Raw genomic sequence first — 20739 nt, 5'->3', positions numbered from 1 at the left:
AGTATTTACTATATTCATCTGCCCCATAGAAAAGTTGTCCTGTTCAATGAATGAACAGAAAGTCAAAAAGTGAGGAATTTCAAGAGAAAGCTACTATACTAAAAATATTCTTAACTTGAAATCAATATTACAAAACCTCATAAATGTCTCCGAATTCATGAAAAAGAAAAAGCTAGTGGTTAAGATTAAAGAACATGGATTCTTTTATGCATTATACAGTATGTATCATAGTCCCTAAAAATATTTATATCATATGAGTTATCTAACTCACTGTTGAAGTATCAATGACGCTTTTCTCTCTTCCATCAAGGTCATCATCTTCATCTTCATCACTGAAATCTGCAGCTGCACTTTCAAGGAATTTGAAATTATCCAGCACGGAGGCAGAATCTGTTAACTCTGATTTTCTGATGTAAAACATGTATATACTGCTTAGTTAATCTTTTTAACTTCGACAAAAGAATTAACCCATGATATGTTGCATTAACTTCTGTTTATATGGTAACTATAAATCCCAAATCATATTATCTACATTGATTCTTATCAATTACACTCTCACAAATTTAAAAAGCGATACATGAAGTGGATACTCTTTAAGTACTTTGTAATCCTATCTACCTACCTATCTACCTACCTACCTACCTACCTACCTGGAGACAAAGTCTCTGGGCTCTGTCGCCCAGGCTAGAGTGCAGTAGTATGATCTAACTCATTCCAATCTCAGCCTCCTGGGTTCACGCAATTTTCCAGTTTCAGCCTCCTGAGCAGCTGGGATTACAGGCATGAGCCACCAGGCCCTTTTAATTTTGTATTTTCAGTAGAGACAGGGTTCCACTATGTTGTCCAAGCTGGTCTCTAATTCCTGAGTCCAAGTGATCCGCCCACCTCAGCCTCAGTCAGCCTCCCAAAGTGCTGGGATTACAGGCGTGAGCTACTCATATCTATTTAGATTAGTGGTAATCTAATGTAAAAAACTCCCCTTTCTGATTCATTATTATTTTGATCCTTACACCAACCTTAATGTATTTCTCTTTTTAAAATATTTTCATTATCTCTACCTCCTTTTTTCTCTACTCTTATCCTCTCTGCAACTCTCCCTTTGACCTCTTACATAAGTTTCCACAACTAAGGAAATAACAAATATGTCATTTTTCTCTGATGCAATCTTGTATTTCTGCTTAACAGCTAAAGTAAAAGAGAAAATGTGTACCTAAAGTTACTAACAGCAATACACTAGTCAAATTAACATTGCTACTAGACTTGACTCTGTTGATTAACAAGCCATTAATCTCTTAAAAATGGCTGAATTTTCAAACATATGACTTGAATTTAGTTCCCTCAAATTTAGTAAAGATTTCAATGGCCAGTACAGAAAGATTTATCTCCAGTTCATTAGGTAATCTTTTAGACAGAGAGGATTTTCCCAAAAAAAAAAAAAAAAAAAAAAAAAAAAATATATATATATATATATATATACCACTATGGACAAAATTTTCAAAAGAGATCTATCTTAAATTTCAAATCTGCTTACAGCTTTGTGTTTGGTATCACCCTCCCCTAACTCTTTATCCCTACTGAAATCGGACAGATTAGCAACAGTATCTTTGTCATTCTTAAAAGACAAATCAAGGCCAAAATGCACAAGAGTGGTCTTTCCTGAAAGTCTTTACTGAAGGTTATTAAAGTATGCATTATAGTTTTCAAAAACATTTATACTATCGGCCAGGCATAGTGGCTCATGCCTGTAATCCCAGTACTTCTGGAGGCCAAGGTGGGCAGATCACGAGGTCGAGATTGAGAACATCCTGGCCAACATGGTGAAACCTCGTCTCTACTAAAAATACAAAAAATTAGCCAGGCGTGGTGGCTGGTGCCTGTAGTCCCAGCTACTCGGGAGGCTGAGGCAGGAGAACTGCTTGAACTCAAGAGGGGGAGGCTGCAGTGAGCCAAGATCACGCCACTGTACTCCAGCCTGACAACAGAGTGAGACTATCTCAATAAATAAATAAATAAATAAACAAAATAAAATAAAAAATTATACTATCTAAGTTAACTTGATGACTTACGTTAAACCCATAACGTAAAAACAGAACTAAAGATAATGTCCACATAGTCTATGTCTATACAGAGAAATACCATGCCTTACATTTACAAATACAAGTTAATGTATTTTTTAACGCACCCTACAAAGTTGGAAATGTATTCTTAATTATTACTGAATACACTTTAAGGCTCGAAGGAACTTTGTTTATAAAAATCCTACAATGAACCTTTACCTAATCCCATAATTTTAATTTATATTCCAAATAACAGGAACTATCTTCTTGCTAGAAAATTTATAGAATTCAATTAAAACCACTCTTCCTTCCTAAACAAGTGTCAAAATAAAAGTCAAACATTCACAGAATTTTCAGTTTTTTATTCAATTAACAATCATGGAAATTTTTTCCCAATAAATAAGAATCTCTTTATTGAACTGTTTATGCTTATTTTGAGTAGAATTATATATAATTATATGATACACAATCCAAAATGGGAAATAAAATATTTCAAATAGCTACTGAATTTTTCACACTTACGCTGTCACTTCAAAATAGCTACTTAAAATAGATATTTTATATCAAAGGAAAGATAAATTACAACATTATCAGATAAACAAAAGTGGTTAAAAAGCAGGGTTACTTCTAAAGAATTTGAGGTATTTTTACAATTTCTGGATCACCAATCATGAAACGTCATGCTTACAGATTTGTACTGAATTTCCAAATAAAATATTTTCTGAAGTTTTACTTAGTGTTTAAGTCAATATACTAAAATCCGTATTAAATACATACGTTTCAAGCAAATAAATATCATAAATAATATTCCTGAATTAAAAGTCATAAATGGTAACTCTAATCCTTGTGTTACCTTCTAACCAAATAAAATTTTAGAATTTTTATTAAATTATAATTAAATTACTTCTATGTCACTACCTAAAAGAACCTAAGTAATGCCCATAAAACCAAAAATATTTAATAAGAACTAATTATAGCTAAAACACTTTCCAGACAAAATACTTACCCAATCATTGCTGTCTCTTTAACTTCAGCCTCTGTGCCATTTACAACTGAGTCCTGATTTTTGTCATCTTCCCTGTCAGTGACATCACTTGAAAAGCCCAACAAAGCTCGCACTCGTTTAGATTTCACATCTAGAATAGTATCTGTATAACCCACCTCCTGTAGATACCTGTGTGAAGAGAAACCTTAGAGTTCAGTCATACTGGAATCAGTATTCTATAATTTAATATGTAAATAAAAGTATTTATTTATGCTCATACCCTGCATAAGACTTAACAGTACAGTACTATGCTAGTAAGACTTGTTAATAAATAATCTTCCAGCTGCAGATGGAGCTGTCTCTTGCAGTACCAGCCTCTACAGTCACTGAGAAAAATGAGAGAACTATACAATACACCATTCATTACATTTACTATAAGAAGAAGCTGGTCTTTAATATATCTAATAGCACATTCTTTCCTTAGGCTGGATTGGAGCTAGCTCACTCCTAGACTCTACCAAATCAGTATTTTATAATAGTTATTTCAGTAGTTTTTTACATTCGTCATGGATCAACTGTTTGTGATCTAGACAGAATGTTCCTAGCATATAGGGTGTCCTTCATTACACACAAGAAGGCAGTATTTCTCGAGTCACTTCTGCAGAATTGAAGCTTCTATCCTGAGACAACTTTAAAATAAAAATAGATGGCAATTAAATTGTAGAATGTAGGGGTGTGTGTACACACGTGTGTGTACGTTACTGAAAGGCAGCAGCACAAAAAAAGAGCAAAGGCTTTGTATTGAGAGCTAGATCTGGGTCCTATTTCTGCCACTTACTTGCATAACTTTAATTCCCCTGAACCTCAGTTTTCTAATCCCTAAAACAGACACACCTAATATTGTACCTGGCATATAGAAAGCACTCAGTGCCTAGTAACACCAAAGTTGACCAAAAGAGACCAAAAGTGGCAGTGGCAGGACCATGAAAAAGGTAAATGCCATTAATAAACATGACAGACAAACATCAGACATTAACTTATAAGTAGGCACCAAGTCTACTGGATGAAAGAAGAAAACAAAGGTTGATGAGATAACCAGTTTAAGTTCAGTTTATTGGAAGATTTGGTCTTAGTTATAGTAGCTGAAAGAATTCTCAAAAACATATGTGATCAAAGGGAGTTAAGTGTATCTTACCAAATCAAGATGCTCGTTTTTCAATCCCATCCAATATTTACAGAAAGGTCTCGATTAAAATTTGGATAATTAATTCCCAACTTTCCTAAATTTAAAGTTCTTGAAAACTGCTTCAAAGATGTTGTATTTTTCCATTTTTAACAAATAATATTTGAGACATACCTCACTTTGGCAACAAAATCACATTACAAATACCTGTTTCAAAACTGCTCTTGCCATAGATAAGCTGGTTTTACTAAACAGTTACTTCCCCATTCATCGATAAAATGACACCTTTACTCTGAAGAACAGATTATGGGTCCTTTGAAGTTTTTGAAAATATCTCTTGGGTAGCTGATTATGAAACCATTTTTCGTTTTAAAAAAGATTAGCATTCTAAGAACACATCTATTTTAAAAAGGAAGATGTGTAAGTCATATTTAAGATCAAAGTGTGGGCATTAGTAAAAATCCACTTATTAAATATCAGAAAATATCTCATTTTCTTGTAACTATCTAGATTAAAACATAGATACGTAAAGACATTTTAAGATTCTCCTTCCGTAGTCAAAAGGAATAGCTGCTATACATCCACTTTGGAAATCCTGGGTTTAAACAACTTATCATCAACCTCCAAAAAACCAGGTAGCAAATTTCATTTTACTGAGGCACAAATCTGAATACAAGTTTCAAAGGTGGTAATCAAGAACCAGGCACTGAGCTGGTGAGTCTAGTCTACCTCTTGATATCAGAACCTCAACCCATCTTTGTTTACTCTTTATTGTCTCAAATACATACTAATATTTTACAGAAGAAAGGTGACTGGGCGTGGTGGCTTGCACCTGTAATCTCAGCACTTTGGGAGGCTGAGGCTGGGAGAATACTCGAAGTCAGGAGTTTGAGACCAGCCTGGCCAACATGGCAAAATCCCATCTCTACAAAAACACAAAAAAATTAGCCAGGCATAGAGGCACACGCCTGTAGTCCCAGCTACCCTGGAGGCTGAGGCAAGAGAATCACTTGAGCCCAGGAGGCAGCAGTTGCTGTGAGCAAGGTTGTGCCACTGGACTACAGCCTGGGCGACAGAGTGAGACTCCATCTCAATGAATGAATGAAGGAATGAATGAAGGAAGGAAGGAAGGAAGGAAGGAAGGAAGGAAGGAAGGAAGGAAGGAAGGAAGGAAGGAAGGACGGACGGACGGACATGTTAGGCAATATTTGCGAATTTGGAGAATTCAAAAAGTTCTCCAATTATTTAAAAAACATAACAAAATTGCATGTAAACTCCAATTGCACATTTTTTTTTTTTTCCCTGAGATGAAGTTTGACTCTTGTTGCCCAGGCTGGAGTGCAATGGTGCAATCTCGGCTCACTGCAAACTCCACCTCCCGGGTTCAAGCAATTCTCCTGCCTCAGTCTCCCAAGTAATTCTCCTGCCTCAGTCTCCCAAGTAGCTGGGATTACAGGCATGTGCCACCACGCCCGGCTAATTTTGTATTTTTAGTAGAGATGGGGTTTCACCATGTTGGTGAAGGTGGTCTCAAACTCCTGACCTCAAGTGATCCATCTACCTTGGCCTCCCAAAGTGCTGGGATTACAGGTGTGAGCCACTGTGCCTGACCAATTGCACATATATTAAAATGTTATATATTCATACACAAAATATGCAATGAAAAGAGTAACTTTAAAGGTATAAAACTCTTTTAACTATATAAGTTCTACCACACAGAAAAAGTATTTAATATGAAAAAGGAACAGTAATTCAATTAAGCTTTTTCACAGCATCCGTATAATAAGAGAGAAAATATTCATCTGACTTGAAAATACATAGTAAAAATAACTTCATAAAACTGTTTCTTGTCTTCAGCCATTCATATAAGTTTGACCATGGGACACTTACTGTCTGAGTAGTTGTCGACCTTGTTTCCACATTAACTGGCTGTTTTGTTGTGGCTGCACTTCTGTTTCATTACCTTCATCTAGAAAACATTAAGTCATAATAAAACTGACTTGTTTTACATATTAGAGGGCATCTCAATTCATTAATAAGGTCCAAAAAACATTTATAAGATTATGAATATGTAAAACTGCAACTGTAAGGTATGTGTTAGGATAATGCAAGTTGTTTTTTAACTGCAATTTCTATAACAAAACTCTAATATAAATTATTGCTACTGGATTTCCCTAAGAGTATGAGAACTAAAATAAATACATTCTCCCTATCTTTAACTAGACTGAGAATTTTTCTGCAAAACAAAGACTTATCCAATCAAGTCACAAAATGAGAGCCAAATAAAAGTATTATAAAGTAGCACATCGCTCTTTCCAGCCAGCGCCGAGCAATGGGCATCTCTCGGGACAACTGGCACAAGCATGCAAAACCAGGGGCAAGAGAAAGCCCTACCACAAGAAGCAGAAGTATGAGTTGGGGCACCCGGCTGCCAACACCAAGATTGGCCCCCGCCGCATTCACACAGTCCATGTGCGGGGAGGTAACAAGAAATACCGTGCCCTGAGGCTGGACGTAGGGAATTTCTCCTGGGGCTCAGAGTGTTGTACTCATAAAACAAGGATCATCGATGTTGTCTACAATGCATCTAATAATGAGCTGGTCCATACCAAGACCCTGGTGAAGAATTGCATCGTGCTCATCAACAGCACACTGTACCGACAGTAGTACAAGTCCCACTACGCACTGCCCCTGGGTCGCAAGAAGGGAGCCAAGCTGACTCCTGAGGAAGAAGAGATTTTAAACAAAAAACGATCTAAAAAAATTCAGAAGAAATATGATGAAAGGAAAAAGAATGCCAAAATCAGCAGTCTCCTGGAGGAGCAGTTCCAGCAGGGCAAGCTTCTTGCGTGCATTGCTTCCAGGCTGGGACAGTGTGGCCGAGCAGATGGCTATGTGCTAGAGGGCAAAGAGTTGGAGTTCTATCTTAGGAATATCAAGGTCCGGAAAGGCAAATAAATCCTCGTTTTGTCTTCACCCGTGTAATAAAGGTGTTTATTGTTCTGTTCCCCTCCCCGCCCAAAAAAAAAAAAAAGTAGCACATCAGAACTAGAACAAGTCAATAATAATAACATTTAAAATATTTAAAAATAACTGAACATTTAAAAATAACTAAGGGTATAACTAGATTATTTGTAACATGAACAATAAATGCTTGAGCGGATGGATAGCCCATTTTCCATGATGTGACTAGTACCCATTGCATGCCTCTATCAAAACATCTCATATACGCCATAAATATATACACCTACTATGTACCCACAAAAATTAAAAATTAAAAATAAATAATAACTGGGCACGGTGGCTCACGTCTATAATCCCAGCAATTTGGGAGGCCAAGGCAGGTGGCTCTCTAGAACCCAGGAGTTTGAGACCAGCCTGGGCGACATGGAGTAAACCCCATCTCTACAAAAAAAAATTATCTGGGCATAGTAGCATGCAAATGTGGTCCCAGCTACTAGAGAGGCTTAGGTGGGAGAATCACCTAAGCTCGGGAAGTCAAGGCTGCAGTGAGCTGTGATCGTGCCACTGCACTCCAGCCTGGGCAACAGAGGGAGGTTCTGTCTCAAAAAAATGAATGAATGAACGAACAAACGAACGAACGAACGAATAAATAATTTTTTAAAAAAACGAACTAGAACAAAGTACTAAGGAATAATGGTAGAAAAGCCAATTTGGTAAAGAGCAGATATGTAACAACCTCAATCCAAACCTGTTTCCTTCGTTAGTTATTATATTTACAAACCTCAGGAAGGCCAGGCATGGTGGCTCATGCCTGTAATCCCAGCATTTTGGTAGGCTGAAGTGGGTGGATCACCTGAGGTCAGGAGTTTGAGATCAGCCTGACCAACATGGCAAAATCCCATCTCTACTAAAAATACAAAACTTAGTGGTGGTGGGTGCCTGTAATCCCAACTACTCAGGAGGCTGACGCAGGAAAATCCCTTGAACCCAAGAAGCAGAGGTTGCAGTGAGCCGAGACTGCACCACTGCAATCCAGCATGGGCGACACAGCAAGACTCCATCTCAAAAAACAAAAAACAAAAAACAAAAAACAAAAACACCTCAAGTATTCTTTTCACATTCTTTGAATGAAAATCTCCTAAATATTTTAAACCTTAAATTCATCATTAGATAAAAGCAGAATCCTTTTTAGAAGGTGGTAAAATAAAAAGAGCTTTCCCTATGGTAAGTCTGGACTGTACAATCTATCTCTAAGCTACACTATGATTCTATATTAACAGTACAAAAAAAGTGCATACTTTCCTCAGCTCTTGATCAAACTCTAAAAAACTGCTGATCTTTACAGGATCTTATTCAAGTGGAGATACAAAAGGGACTGGAAAAATTTATTTGGTAACATTTGAAATTAAGTATTTACGGGCCAGGCACGGTGGCTTACACCTGTAATCCCAGCACTTTGGGAGGCCAAGGTGGGCGGACCACGAAGTCAGGAGATTGAGACCAGACTGGCTAACACGGTGAAACTCCGTCTCTACTAAAAATACAAAAAATTAGCCGGGCGTGGTGGCACATGCCTGTAATCCTAGCTACTCAGCAGGCTGAGGCAGGAGAATTGCTTGAACCTAGGAGGCGGAGGTTGCAGTGAGCCGAGATCATGCCACTGCACTCCAGTGTGGGTGACAGAGCAAGATTCCGTCTCCAAAAAAAAAAAAAGAAAAAAAAGAAATTAAGTATTTACTACATACCGTGTTAAAAATACATATGTTATCTCTTTTATTCCTTATAACCTCAAAGGTAGGTATTTAGCCTCATTTTAAAGATTCTAAGAAAGCTGAGTTTTGGAAAGTAATTTTCAGGTTTTTTAGTTAGAAACACAGTTGTAAGTGCTGAATTTCTGTTTCACTCCAGAGCCCCAGCATTTTCCTTCACATGCTATCACTACAATAGGAAATTAGAGAAATACATGAATAAAAACAAGAATTAAATCTTGCATGTTTGTTTTTCTCCTAAAACAACTTTAAAATAACTAGGCTTAGTTCTGTGACATATGAAAGAAACAGAAGTAGAGTAGACCACAGAGACGGGTAGAAAATAAGGGGAATTAAATTAGTTCCAAAAAGAAGCTAATTACTTTGTGATAACTTCAAAGAGAGTATAAATTTAAAAAAAGAAAAAAAAAAGGAAGGGGGCAAAAACGCTGTCCCCAAGCTAAGGGAAAACAAATACATCTTGTTTCTACTGACCACAAATTCAGGATCTGTGTATGTAACATAGTATGTTCCAATATATCTCCTTCTTAAGTCAAGTGATAACCTGTACTTGCCAAGTAAAAACATTTACATTGCCATTTCAAGACTTCAGATATGAAATGAAGTTTTGAGGTCATTAAATCTCCCATCAGAATAGGGCTAAATCCTTTCTATGCCATCCTCAAATATACTCAACTACTTGTGCCTATTTTGGCAGCCAGTGATACTACAAAAGTGTGATACAGCAAATCAATGGAATATGACTCAAGAAGAACAAGGAATGAATTACTGATACAAACATACATAAATCTCAAATGCATTATTCTAAGTGAGATAAGCCAGAATCAAAAGGCTACAATCTGTAAGATTCTGGAATTCATATGACTTTCTAGAAAAGGCAAAACTATAGAAATGGAAAACAGACTACTGGTTGCCAGGGGATTAGAGTAGGGAGGGAGACATTTGTGAAAACACTAAAAAGGGTGACTTTTAAGATATGTAAATTATATCTTAATAAGAGTAAAATAAGAATGTACCCTATCCTCTTTTTAAAAAAGTGTATTCTTATACTGAGATAAAATCTGACTCTCTAAGTAACATCTGAAGTTATGGCTGGGCCGCAGTGGCTCATGCCTGCAATCCTACCACTTTGGGAGGCCGAGGTGGGTGGATCATTCATACCCAGGAGTTTGAGACCAGTCTGGTCAATAGGGTAAAACTTCATCTCTACTAAAAATACAAAAATTAGTTGAAGGCCGGGTACAGTGGCTCACACCTATAATCCCAGCTACTCAGGAGGCTGAGGCAGGAGAATTACATGAACCTGGGAGGTGGAAGTTGCAGTGAGCCGGAGGTTGCAATGAGCCAAGATCACACCATTACACTCCAGCCTGAGTGACAGAGCAAGCCTCTATCTCCCATCAAAAAAAAAAAAAAAATAGCTGGGCAATGTGGCACACGCCTGTAATCCCAGCTACTAGGGAGGCTGAGGCAGGAGAATCATTTGAATCCAGGAGGCGAAGGTTGCAGTGAATCAAGATTGTACCACTGCATTGCAGCCTGGGCAACAGAGCTGGAGACTTCACCTCAAAAAAAAAAAAAAGAAAAAAAAATTTGAGGTTAAAAAAAGAAACCCAAAGTCAAACAGCTCTTATATTTCCTTATTCAGGCTAAGCTCGCAGTTCCTTCCATGGTTAGCAAGTAGTCATCAACTATCACATTCATTCTTGCCTTGTCAAGTTCAAAAAGTGACATTATGTAAAAGTGAGGATTTTAATATAGATAACAGTTGAATTTCTCGGTAATATCAAAAGTATTTGACTGCTATTTCCAGTCAAATTAGAGTAATAGACACTAGATTTACCCTCCTGCTGAAACAATTATAACACAAAACAGATGAAACAATGGTTTTCGAAACACTGGACATCACGCAACAAAGGACAGTAATACCTGAGAGAAAGGGGAAGCAAAGAGGTAAGCCTCATGATTGTCCCAGACACCACCTAGAGAGAGTTTCCAGATCATAGCACAGGGAGTAACAAAAACAGTATATGAAGAAATAATGGCTGAAAAGTTCCAAATTCTATGAAAACTATAAACCCACAGATCCAAGAAACTCAACAAATCTCAAGCATAAGAAACATGCAGGGAGGGCTAACTACACCAGGACTTATCATAATAAAATCACTTAGAACCAATGGTAAAGAGAAAAATCGTAAAAGCAGCTAGAGAAAAAGGTCACATTACATACAGAGGAACAAAAATAAGAACAACAGGAGATATCTCATCAGAAGTAATGCCTATGAGCAAAATAAAGACTTTTTCAGGCTGGGCGCGGTGGCTCATGCCTATAATCCCAGCACTTTGGGAGGCCAAGGCGGGTGGATCACCTGAGGTCAGGAGGGTTTCTAGACAAACCTGGCCAACATGATGAAACCCCATTTCTACTAAAAATACAAAAAGTATCCGGGCGTGGTGGCAGGCACCTATAATCCCAGCTACTCGGGGCGCCGAGACAGGAGAATCACTTGAACTTGGGAGGCGGAGGTTGCAGTGACCTGAGATCGCGCCATCACACTCCAGCCTGGGGGACAAGAGTGAGACTTCATCTCAAAAAAAAAAAAAAAAAGACTTTTTCAGACATACAAAAGCTGCAAAAATTCATTACTAGCATTCCATATCACAAGATAAGTGAGAGGAAGACTTTAAGGTTGAAGGAAAATAGTAAATAGTATGGAAACGCAGATCTACACAAAGGAATAATGAGTATTGGGAATTTTTTTCATATTATTATTCAAATATCTTTAAAAGACAAAAGACTGCTGAAAAAAATAACAATGTAGTGTGTGGTTTATCACATACATAGAAGTAAAATACATGACAACAATAGCACAAAGACTGGGAAGAGGAGAAACGAAGTACATTATTATAAGGTTATTGTACTATCCATGAAGTGGTACATTATCACTTGAAGATAGATTGTAATAAGTTAATGATGTGCCTTGTAATTCCTAAAGCAACCACTAAAATAAGAATTACTGCTAATAAGTCAGCAAAAGATAAAACTGAATCATAAAAAATATTTGATAATTCAAAAGAAGGCTGAAAAAGAAGGAAAAGAAACAAGAACAGACTGAACAAAACGAAACAAATTACAAAGGTGGTAGCATTAACCTAACCATCCATATCAATAATTGTAAGTGCAAATGGTCTAAATTTCTCAATTAAAAGACAGAATTTATCACACTGGATATATTCAACCTTCAATAACTACCTGGCTTCTAATATTAAATAGGAGAGATTGAAATATCAAAAATAAATACACTTTAACATAGCCTGAGATAATATTCTCCTAAAGTAGAAATACGAAGGTCTGAGAGTGGGACAAAAAAAAAAAGAAAACAGAAAGGCAAAGTAAATTTTAGTGAAAAATGTTTCAGAAAATGTCTGGATTATCAGTTTTAGGAAAATATGGTAAATACATAAAAGAGCAAAGAATGGGAAAAAAAAATCCCTGCTTCTTTAAAGGTTATGCTATTTGAGTATACCCTTTCTGCCACCTCCTAGTCCTTATCACTGTCATCTATAAATCCCAAGGTAACCCTCCAAATCTGGCTCACATGCTTCTGCCACCAAAATTCTACATTATCTTGAGTGAAATCAGTATGCATGTAGGTGATCCACTTCTGCCTCTCCACAGCCACCACCCTCTCTAGCTGTCGTATCTTAGGTCTTGTCATCATGAAGAACTATCATAGATGCAAACTGATTCTCTGAGCAGACCCATCAGGCTCACTTACTCCCAATTCATTAGCTCTTTTTTATTTCTTTTTTCCCTAAATTCACTAGTTCTTTAACTTAGCTGGGACCTCTAGCCAGGGGCCAGCCACTACTGCCTGCATTATCAAATCCAGCCTACCATCTATTTTTATAATACAGACACATCCATTCATTTATGTATTGTCTATGAATGCTTGCATGTTACAGTGGCAAAGTTGAGTAGCTGAAACAGCCTGCAAAACCCAAAATATTTACTATCCAGCCCTTTACAGAAAAAGTTTGCTGACCTGCCCTAGAACAGAATCTACCCCCTTACTTTTAATTCACCCATTAGCCAGCCTCCTTGTGTCTTCACTTCCTTCCCTCTGTAGTTTCAGTTCATGGCTTATCACTTCAATCATTCCTTTGCCAAATTTTTTTGTCCCTTTGTTTCTCCATGAATTCAACTATTAACTATCTGCATTCTCTTTGACTTTACCCAGGCTACCAAATGTGCAGCTTAGTGCCTCTACATACACTCATGATCACACACCTCAACTGGACTCTTAGCTTTTCTCGACCCTACTATTTCCTAGAAAGTTAGTCTTCCTGTTTACCATTAGCATTTTAAACCTTTTCTACTTCTTTTTTTTTTTTTTTTTTTTTTTTTTTTTTTTGAGACGGAGTCTCGCTGTGTCTCCCAGGCTGGGGTGCAGTGGCGTGATCTCGGCTCACTGCAAGCTCTGCCTCCCGGGTTCACGCCATTCTCCCGCCTCAGCCTCCCAAGTAGCTGAGACTACAGGCGCCCGCCACCACGCCCGGCTAGTTTTTTGTATTTTTAGTAGAGACGGGGTTTCACCATGTTAGCCAGGATAGTCTCGATCTCCTGACCTCGTGATCCACCCGCCTCGGCCTCCCAAAGTGCTGGGATTACAGGCTTGAGCCACCGCGCCCGGCCACCTTTTCTACTTCTTAAACATCTGACCCACTCTCAGCAGAAAATCCTATCTCATACATAAAGCTATCATTTGTGGACATTCCCTCAAATACCCACCACCAAACAGAAATCCAAATCTATAAACCTGTTAACCTAATTTCCTACATTCTCTTTTGGTAATGATAAAAAAGACATGCTCCTGCCATTCTCCAGCTATGCTCAGAATCCAAACCCTATCACCTTCTTTACATTATCTTCCTATTTTGAGTACCTCTACTCTTTCCCTTTTATTGGTTACTCCTCTAAGACACATATCACACATGTGCGTGCACACAACTTTCCTTGACCCCATGTGTCCTTCCAGCTATTGCTCTCTCTCTCCTTCACCTTCACAACCTAAGCTTCCTGAAAGCTAACTATACCCACTTTGTTTCTGCCCTCACCTCTCTCCTAAAGTTCTCAGTGTCCCACGTGTCACAAAGTCCTACAGATATTCTTCAGCTCTCTGGGAATTAACCAGTAGTGTTGAATAGTCCTTCCTTCTGGAAACCATCTCTTCTTTTGGTTTCCTTGGTCTCCTGGTTTTCCTCCTACCATTAATGTACTCTGTATCAGACTCCTTTTCATGTTTCCATTCTTCTACCAGTCTTTTAAATGTCATCCCTCAGGGTTCCATTTTATGTAATCTTACCTCACATACAGCTCCTGGGTGATCGTTTCAACTCCAGTGGCTGTGAGTGCCACCAGTACCATGTGTTGATACCTCTCAAATTTATGTCTCTAACACATCCATATTTCTGGCTTGAGCTTCAGACCCATATACTCAATTGTCTACTAGCCATCTTCACTTGGTTATCTAAGAAATAAATCCAAAAGTGAACCCACCATTTTCCAAACCTACTTCTGGTCTAGTTGTTCAAACTACAAATGTGGGAGTCACTTCTGACTCATCCTTTTTTCACCCCCTACATCCAATCAAGAAGTAGTTTCTGTGCTTGCCTTGGCAGCACATATACTAAAATTAGAATAATACAGAGAAGATCAGCATAAAATCAAATTTATGTATACATAAAAAGAACTAGTTCCTGCAGATTTTACTTCCTAAATATTTCATGAACACACCCTTGTCAAGGAAACCTTACTCATTTGCCCAGGTTGCTGCAACAGTCCTCTAACCAGTCGCCCCCTCTCCAACACTGCTCCTCTCTAATCCATCTTCCACACTACAGTCCATGTAATCCAAGAGCAAATCTGATCATAAACCCCTAATTAAGATCCTTCAAATGCTTTCCTTCTTCAAATGCTCAGAATATTCCTAGGCATGAACTACTTAACATGTTTCACAAGACCCTTGTAACTATTCTACCCCCCAGCTAACTCTCTATCTACCTCTGGAAACATTCCTTCCCTCTCTCCCACTACTATCCAGGTATCCCATTTCTCAAATGTGCCATAGTCTTACCTCAGAAGCTTTGCTGCTAATACTCTGTCTTTCTCCCACCTCCCATTCAACAAATATTTAGTCAGTCTACTTGCCCTGGCTAATTTCTACTTGTCCTTCAGATGTCAAAATTAAACATCACTTCCTCCAAGCAGGCTTTCTTGACCACTTGACTAAGTTTGTGCTACTGCGCTCAGTAACACTTATTATTTCTCCATTATACATGTCATATGTTATTGTAATCGCCTCTTTATCTTCCCTATAAAAATCCAACAGGGCATTGTTGTCTTATTCACTGATTTGGTACTAGGTCTGAAAAACATTATATATACAATATTTATAAGATTAGTGGATGGTTAGAAAGATAGAACAAATGATACTACGTACTAACTAAATATTATACACTGAGAATAACTAGGTATTGTATACTAAGAAAATAAACATTTGAGTAAGGAAGTATTCTCAGAATATTTCCTAGTTTACAGATCAGGAATGGAATAACCATAGAGAAATTAAGTAGGATCACGGGAATTTAAAATGTTGGGGCAGAGTCAAACTTACATCTATCTGCTTTTAAAACACAAGCCCCTTCTACTGAGCTGCGCTGCTTACTTATAAACTTTACAATTTTTTTCTAAAAGACAGGATCTCACTCTTTCACTCAGGCTGGAGTGCAGTGGCACAACCTTAGCACACTGTAACCTAACTTCAAACTCTTGAGCTCAAGTGATCCTTTCACCTCAGCCTCCCCAGTAGCTAGGACTACAGGCATGTGCCACTATCCCCAGCTAATTTTTTAATTTTTTTGTAGAGACAGGGTCTTGCTACATTGCCCAGGCTGGTCTCAAACTCCTAGCCTCAAGCAATCCTCCCACCTTGGCCTCCCAAAGTGGGATTATAAGAATTAGCCACTGCAGCCAGTCATGTTTACTTACGAACACTTAAAAAATATATTGCATCTAGGCTTCTATTCTCCTAAATTGATATCCAAAACTTAAGAAATGAAAACCTTTTAATACAATACTAATTAAAATCACTCTTTTGAGTCAGTTAATATAGTATTAGAACGTTTCTAACAAATAGCCTAGATTTTTTAAAAATTTATTTTGAAATTTAAGCACAACTCAGGTCACAAGAACAGACACTCAAGTAAAAGACAGAATAGTAAAAAACAAAGGAAAAAAAATACACCAGTGATCAACTGGCATTGCTGTAGATCTCAAGCATTCAATATTCAGCTGAGGAAACACATTAATACACTACTACACTGAAGTAACTATAAAATTGGCAGTACATTTAGAACTCATTTTGGAAAGTTCTTTCATACATTGTCAAATATAGAAGCAATATGATAAAATGGGAAGAATATGAATTTTGGGGTCAGAAAGACCTGGGTTCGGCTCCATATTCTGTCGTTACTTAATATCTTTGTGACGTTGGGCAACTTTTTCCACTTCTCTGAGTTTAAATTTCACATATGTAAAATCCAAATAAACATTATCTGTACCGAAGATACTTTACTGAATAACTACTTTAAAATTTAAAGTGATATGTACATAAATATATATTTATAAAGCCTCTAGCATAAGGTACGTATTTCAGTAAATGATATAAATGAACATTAATGTTTTCAGATATCTGACTGGGAAATTTAACCTGAAATTATACCAAAAACGTACCTATCTGAAATATGGTTGATAACTTTTGATTAATTTTTGTCATTCTTCCCTAATACCTACTAAGTGAATTATTATTATTATTTTTTTTTTTTTTTTTTGAGACGGAGTCTCGCTGTGTCGCCCAGGCTGGGGTGCAGTGGCGCGATCTCGGCTCACTGCAAGCTCCGCCTCCCGGGTTCTACTAAGTGAATTATATCTATATTTCTTAATATCTGATTATTTACAAGTAATAGTTTATATTGTTTGATGGTATGAAGAAGTAGGAGAAAAAGAAGAAATAACTCAAAATTATAATAAATGCTTCAGCTGTTAAAACATGTTCTAGTTACAGAAACTCCTGTGGGCAAGAAAGACCAAAACAGTTCTCCATCTGAAACCGAAGAATTATGTTTTTGGGATGAGGAATTCCTCTGTGCTTTAAGAAGAAATCTCTTACCTCCATATTTCCTACTCTTTCTCAGGATTTCAAAGGCATGATGTACTTTGTACTGCACATCTCAAAGTTCCCATTAATTGGACAGACCCAGCAAGACAAGGTTATGCTGGTGCATGTTACCCCATGAACTCTGATCCTTCCAGTAAGTGTAGAACATAAGCAGAAAATGGGAAACTAAAAGAAAGGGGAAGAGGGAAAAGGAAGGAAGGTGGTGGAAAATGATCTAAATGACACTAAATGATTGGTGCCAAAAGACAAGTAGGTCAGAAAAAATAACTAACATGCAAATAATTAGAAACTAACTTATAGTTGTAAACATTGTTGCTAGAAAATAGTAGACATTAATTATTTCTTTTTAACACTTCAACTTCCTTTAAAATTAGCTTACCAGAATCATAGCTTGGAGGCTTCATATCTCCCTGATTCAATTCTGTCCCATATTTCAACTTGTGGTATTTGGCTCTAACAAAGAAATGAGAAAACACAGACCATCTTAAAATACATTTAAATTAATTTTAACATACACAATAGTAGTAGTTACAAGAATTCAGTAGTCCTGGCTGAACACTCCTAGAACTTTCAAAGGCTCATAGCTTTCCATGGTGTCAAAGTTATAATACAAAAGTGCTTGCCTTTTTCGTTGTTGCTGTTGTTGTTATACCATCAAGTATCCTTTTAACAAAATAAAGGAATAACTCTGGGAACCATAACTCTTCTTTCTGTAATAACAAAATGAACCATATAATATCCTAGTTTCTGCAGTATTCAAATTTTCCTGATGATTGTCAAAGCAAAATTTTACTATCAAAAACAGTTAAAAAAAAAAAAAAAGTTTGGATTGTGAAATAAATTTGTAGAAGACTTTTCTAAAAAAATTGAGCTTTTTAAAAAGAAAAATCATCTACAATACTATGTGCCTTGTCAGATAATCATGATTTGCCAAATATGCATTATACTGTACAATCCAAGGGGGGAAACCCAAATCATCAATGTTGAGTAAGATATTCCACTAGAAATGAATTTTTTTAAACTAGTCAAGATATCCTTTGTCTTTTACTCAAAAAGAACTGTGAATGGGAATACTATCTTATCTTCTTTTCAAAGTTGACAGAATGTTATCATTCTGGTTAATAGGATTTAACCATCTGATTTAAATATCTCAGATTTAACCATCTGAGACTAGATAAATAACCCAGATAATGTAGAAATTTTTTAAAGGGTGACTAAAAATAGCCATATCTGCTTAATCTATTTGTATATTTTCACTTGTCAGCTCCCTAAAATATTGAGGCCATTTATAATAAATATTCAATGTGTTAAGACTGGGATATTAATATAAACAACAATAATTTGAAAAACCAAAATAATAATCTGAAAAACCAAAATAAAGTAATAAAGGAAGAAAAGTGTAACAGCCAAATTTGAAAGTTTTTTTTGTTTTTGTTTTTTAATAAAAACCTAACTGAGCACTTACCATTAGGTTTTTTCACAATTTAAGAAAAGTAATGGCCGGGCACGGGCGCTCATGCCTGTAATCCCAAAACTTTGGGAGGCCAAAGTAGATGGATCACCAGAGGTCAGGAGTTCGAGACCAGAATGGCCAACATGGTGGAACCCTGTCTCTACCAAAAAATACAAAAATTAGCCAGGCATGGTGGTGCACCTGTAATCCCAGTTACTAGGGAGGCTAAGGTGGGAGAATCACTTAAACCCGGTTGCAGAGGTTGCAGTGAGCGAACCAAGATTGTGCCACTGCACTCCAGCCTGAGTAACAGAATGAAATCCTGTCTAAAAAAAAAGAAAGAAAAGTAGAAAGGAAATGAAAAATTATTTGCTCAAATGTATAAAATACTGAAATCCTTCTTATTTTGCAATAATCATTTTGCAGTCACAACAGGAAAAAAAAAGTTGGGAATTCTAAGAAAACCTATGAAAATTATAGGCAGTTGATATCCTATTTCTTAAGGTAGGTGATGGGTACATAAGTATTTTTTACAATAGTCTTTATATCTTATACGTATGTATGAAATGTTTTATAGTAACATTTACACATTAAGAAGAAAAAAATATATTCATATGACAATGAACTGATCTCTTAAGCAAAAAGTAAAAGGTACAAAATACTATGTATGTCTCCATATATTTTTTAAAAGATATATATCTATTTCATTAGCCTATGCATATGAATCTTTCTGGAAGGATACATAATACGTAAGATATCAGTTGATAAGATTTCCTTGGGAAAGGAAATCAATGAACTGAGGCAGAAGGGAGACAATTTTTGTTGTTATTTGGTTAATTAACTATATATATATATTTAAACTTTAGTAAATATGTTTGGTCCAAATTATTTAGAACATCTATTCTCAATGTGTCTCATAACCACAAAGATTTTGTCACTGGACTAAATGTTTGCCCATCCAGTTCAATGCATTTGTAATACTATTTATTAATCACCAGAAGGTAAGATTTACAGACACTAATTTGACTTGCAGTTAATAGAAAGTAAGTAAGGTTCTAAATGTAACTGTCAATCTCTTACTTTTCCAGAAACACACTTCATTTACCATAAGACAAAGTAGTAATACCTGCTAGAAGTCAAAATAGCAACTGAATGTAACTAGCCTGAAGACAGATTATACTAAAGCTTTTAAAATAATAGTGGCAATAAAATGTTATGGAGTTTATATTTTATATATATATAGAAAAACATTTTCAAACAGAAAATGCTGTATTATAGTGCAATCTAGTGGTCTCAGGAAAAACTACAACAGAACCTACAAAAAGGGAAGAGAAAATATTTTACGAAAATAAATGTAACAAAAATTGTGACACATTATGAACATTTTATTTTAAAAATTAGACAAAGGTAAAATATGTAAAGAACTATTGTGTTTGCCACAAGCTATGGTCCCTTAAATCAAGGTTTCCCTACTGAATTGTTACATTCGCTAAAATACATTTTTCTCACAGAACCCTCCTTAAGCTTAATAGCATTCCTTTTGAAGTCAATATGTGAAAATACCTTCTCACTCATACCGTTTTCCACTGTTTTAACACTCAGCTCACTGTGTTAACCAATCTTTCTTGTTTGCTATTCCTTTTCTGTCTAATTCTGCCTGTAAGATAAAAAAGGAGATCTTATATCTAGCAACTCCATGTTTGATACACAGGGAGACCCTCCATAAATGACCTTTATTGGATAAAAATAACATAAAAATTATTTAATAACTATAATACACTAAAGAAGAGTAATTTTAGCTTTGTTTCAAAGCCTATTATTATACATATTATGCTAGGAGTATAACATAGCATCTCAATTGTATCTTAAATGTGGATGCTAAAAATAATTTGATTAATTTCAATGAACTGTTACTGAATTCCTAGTTTACAGGCACTGTGCTGGCTGCTGGGACAACCTACAGTTTGTAGTTAGGTAAGGGTGGAAGGCAAGGGTATGCGTAAGAGACAGGAATGTAAATAACTATAGCATACTGTGTAAGAGCTATAAGAGCTATTAACCAGTATTACAAGAATGCAGATAAGAGAT

General features: G+C 36.4%; 1 protein-coding gene and 1 pseudogene across 5 annotated transcripts in view; one reads left to right on the top strand and one right to left on the bottom strand.

Moving 5' to 3' along the window:
* STRN (striatin) overlaps positions 1-20739 on the bottom strand; it is a 127867-nt gene that overhangs the window by 60888 nt on the left and 46240 nt on the right. For 2 of the 4 annotated variants that reach the window (XM_050753338.1, XM_050753339.1), the window contains exons 3-6: positions 17578-17651; positions 6116-6194; positions 3064-3231; positions 272-407 (exon numbers count right to left, since the gene is read on the bottom strand). In XM_050753338.1, coding sequence (XP_050609295.1) covers positions 272-407; positions 3064-3231; positions 6116-6194; positions 17578-17651 — 457 coding nt within the window. Of the gene's footprint in view, positions 1-271; positions 408-3063; positions 3232-6115; positions 6195-10887; positions 11637-17577; positions 17652-17821; positions 17909-20739 lie in introns of those variants that run through there. The other 2 variants (XM_050753340.1, XM_050753341.1) reach the window with 2 other exon arrangements.
* LOC126933572 (40S ribosomal protein S8-like) lies at positions 6558-7235 on the top strand (annotated as a pseudogene). The gene has a single exon (XR_007718660.1). The product of XR_007718660.1 is annotated as a 40S ribosomal protein S8-like (transcript).

Source organism: Macaca thibetana, chromosome 13 (assembly GCF_024542745.1).
Source record: "Macaca thibetana thibetana isolate TM-01 chromosome 13, ASM2454274v1, whole genome shotgun sequence".
NCBI classification, from domain to species: Eukaryota; Metazoa; Chordata; class Mammalia; order Primates; family Cercopithecidae; genus Macaca; species Macaca thibetana.
The sequence above is the reverse complement of the archived record's forward strand: the minus strand, read 5'-3'. Positions and strand labels throughout refer to the sequence as shown.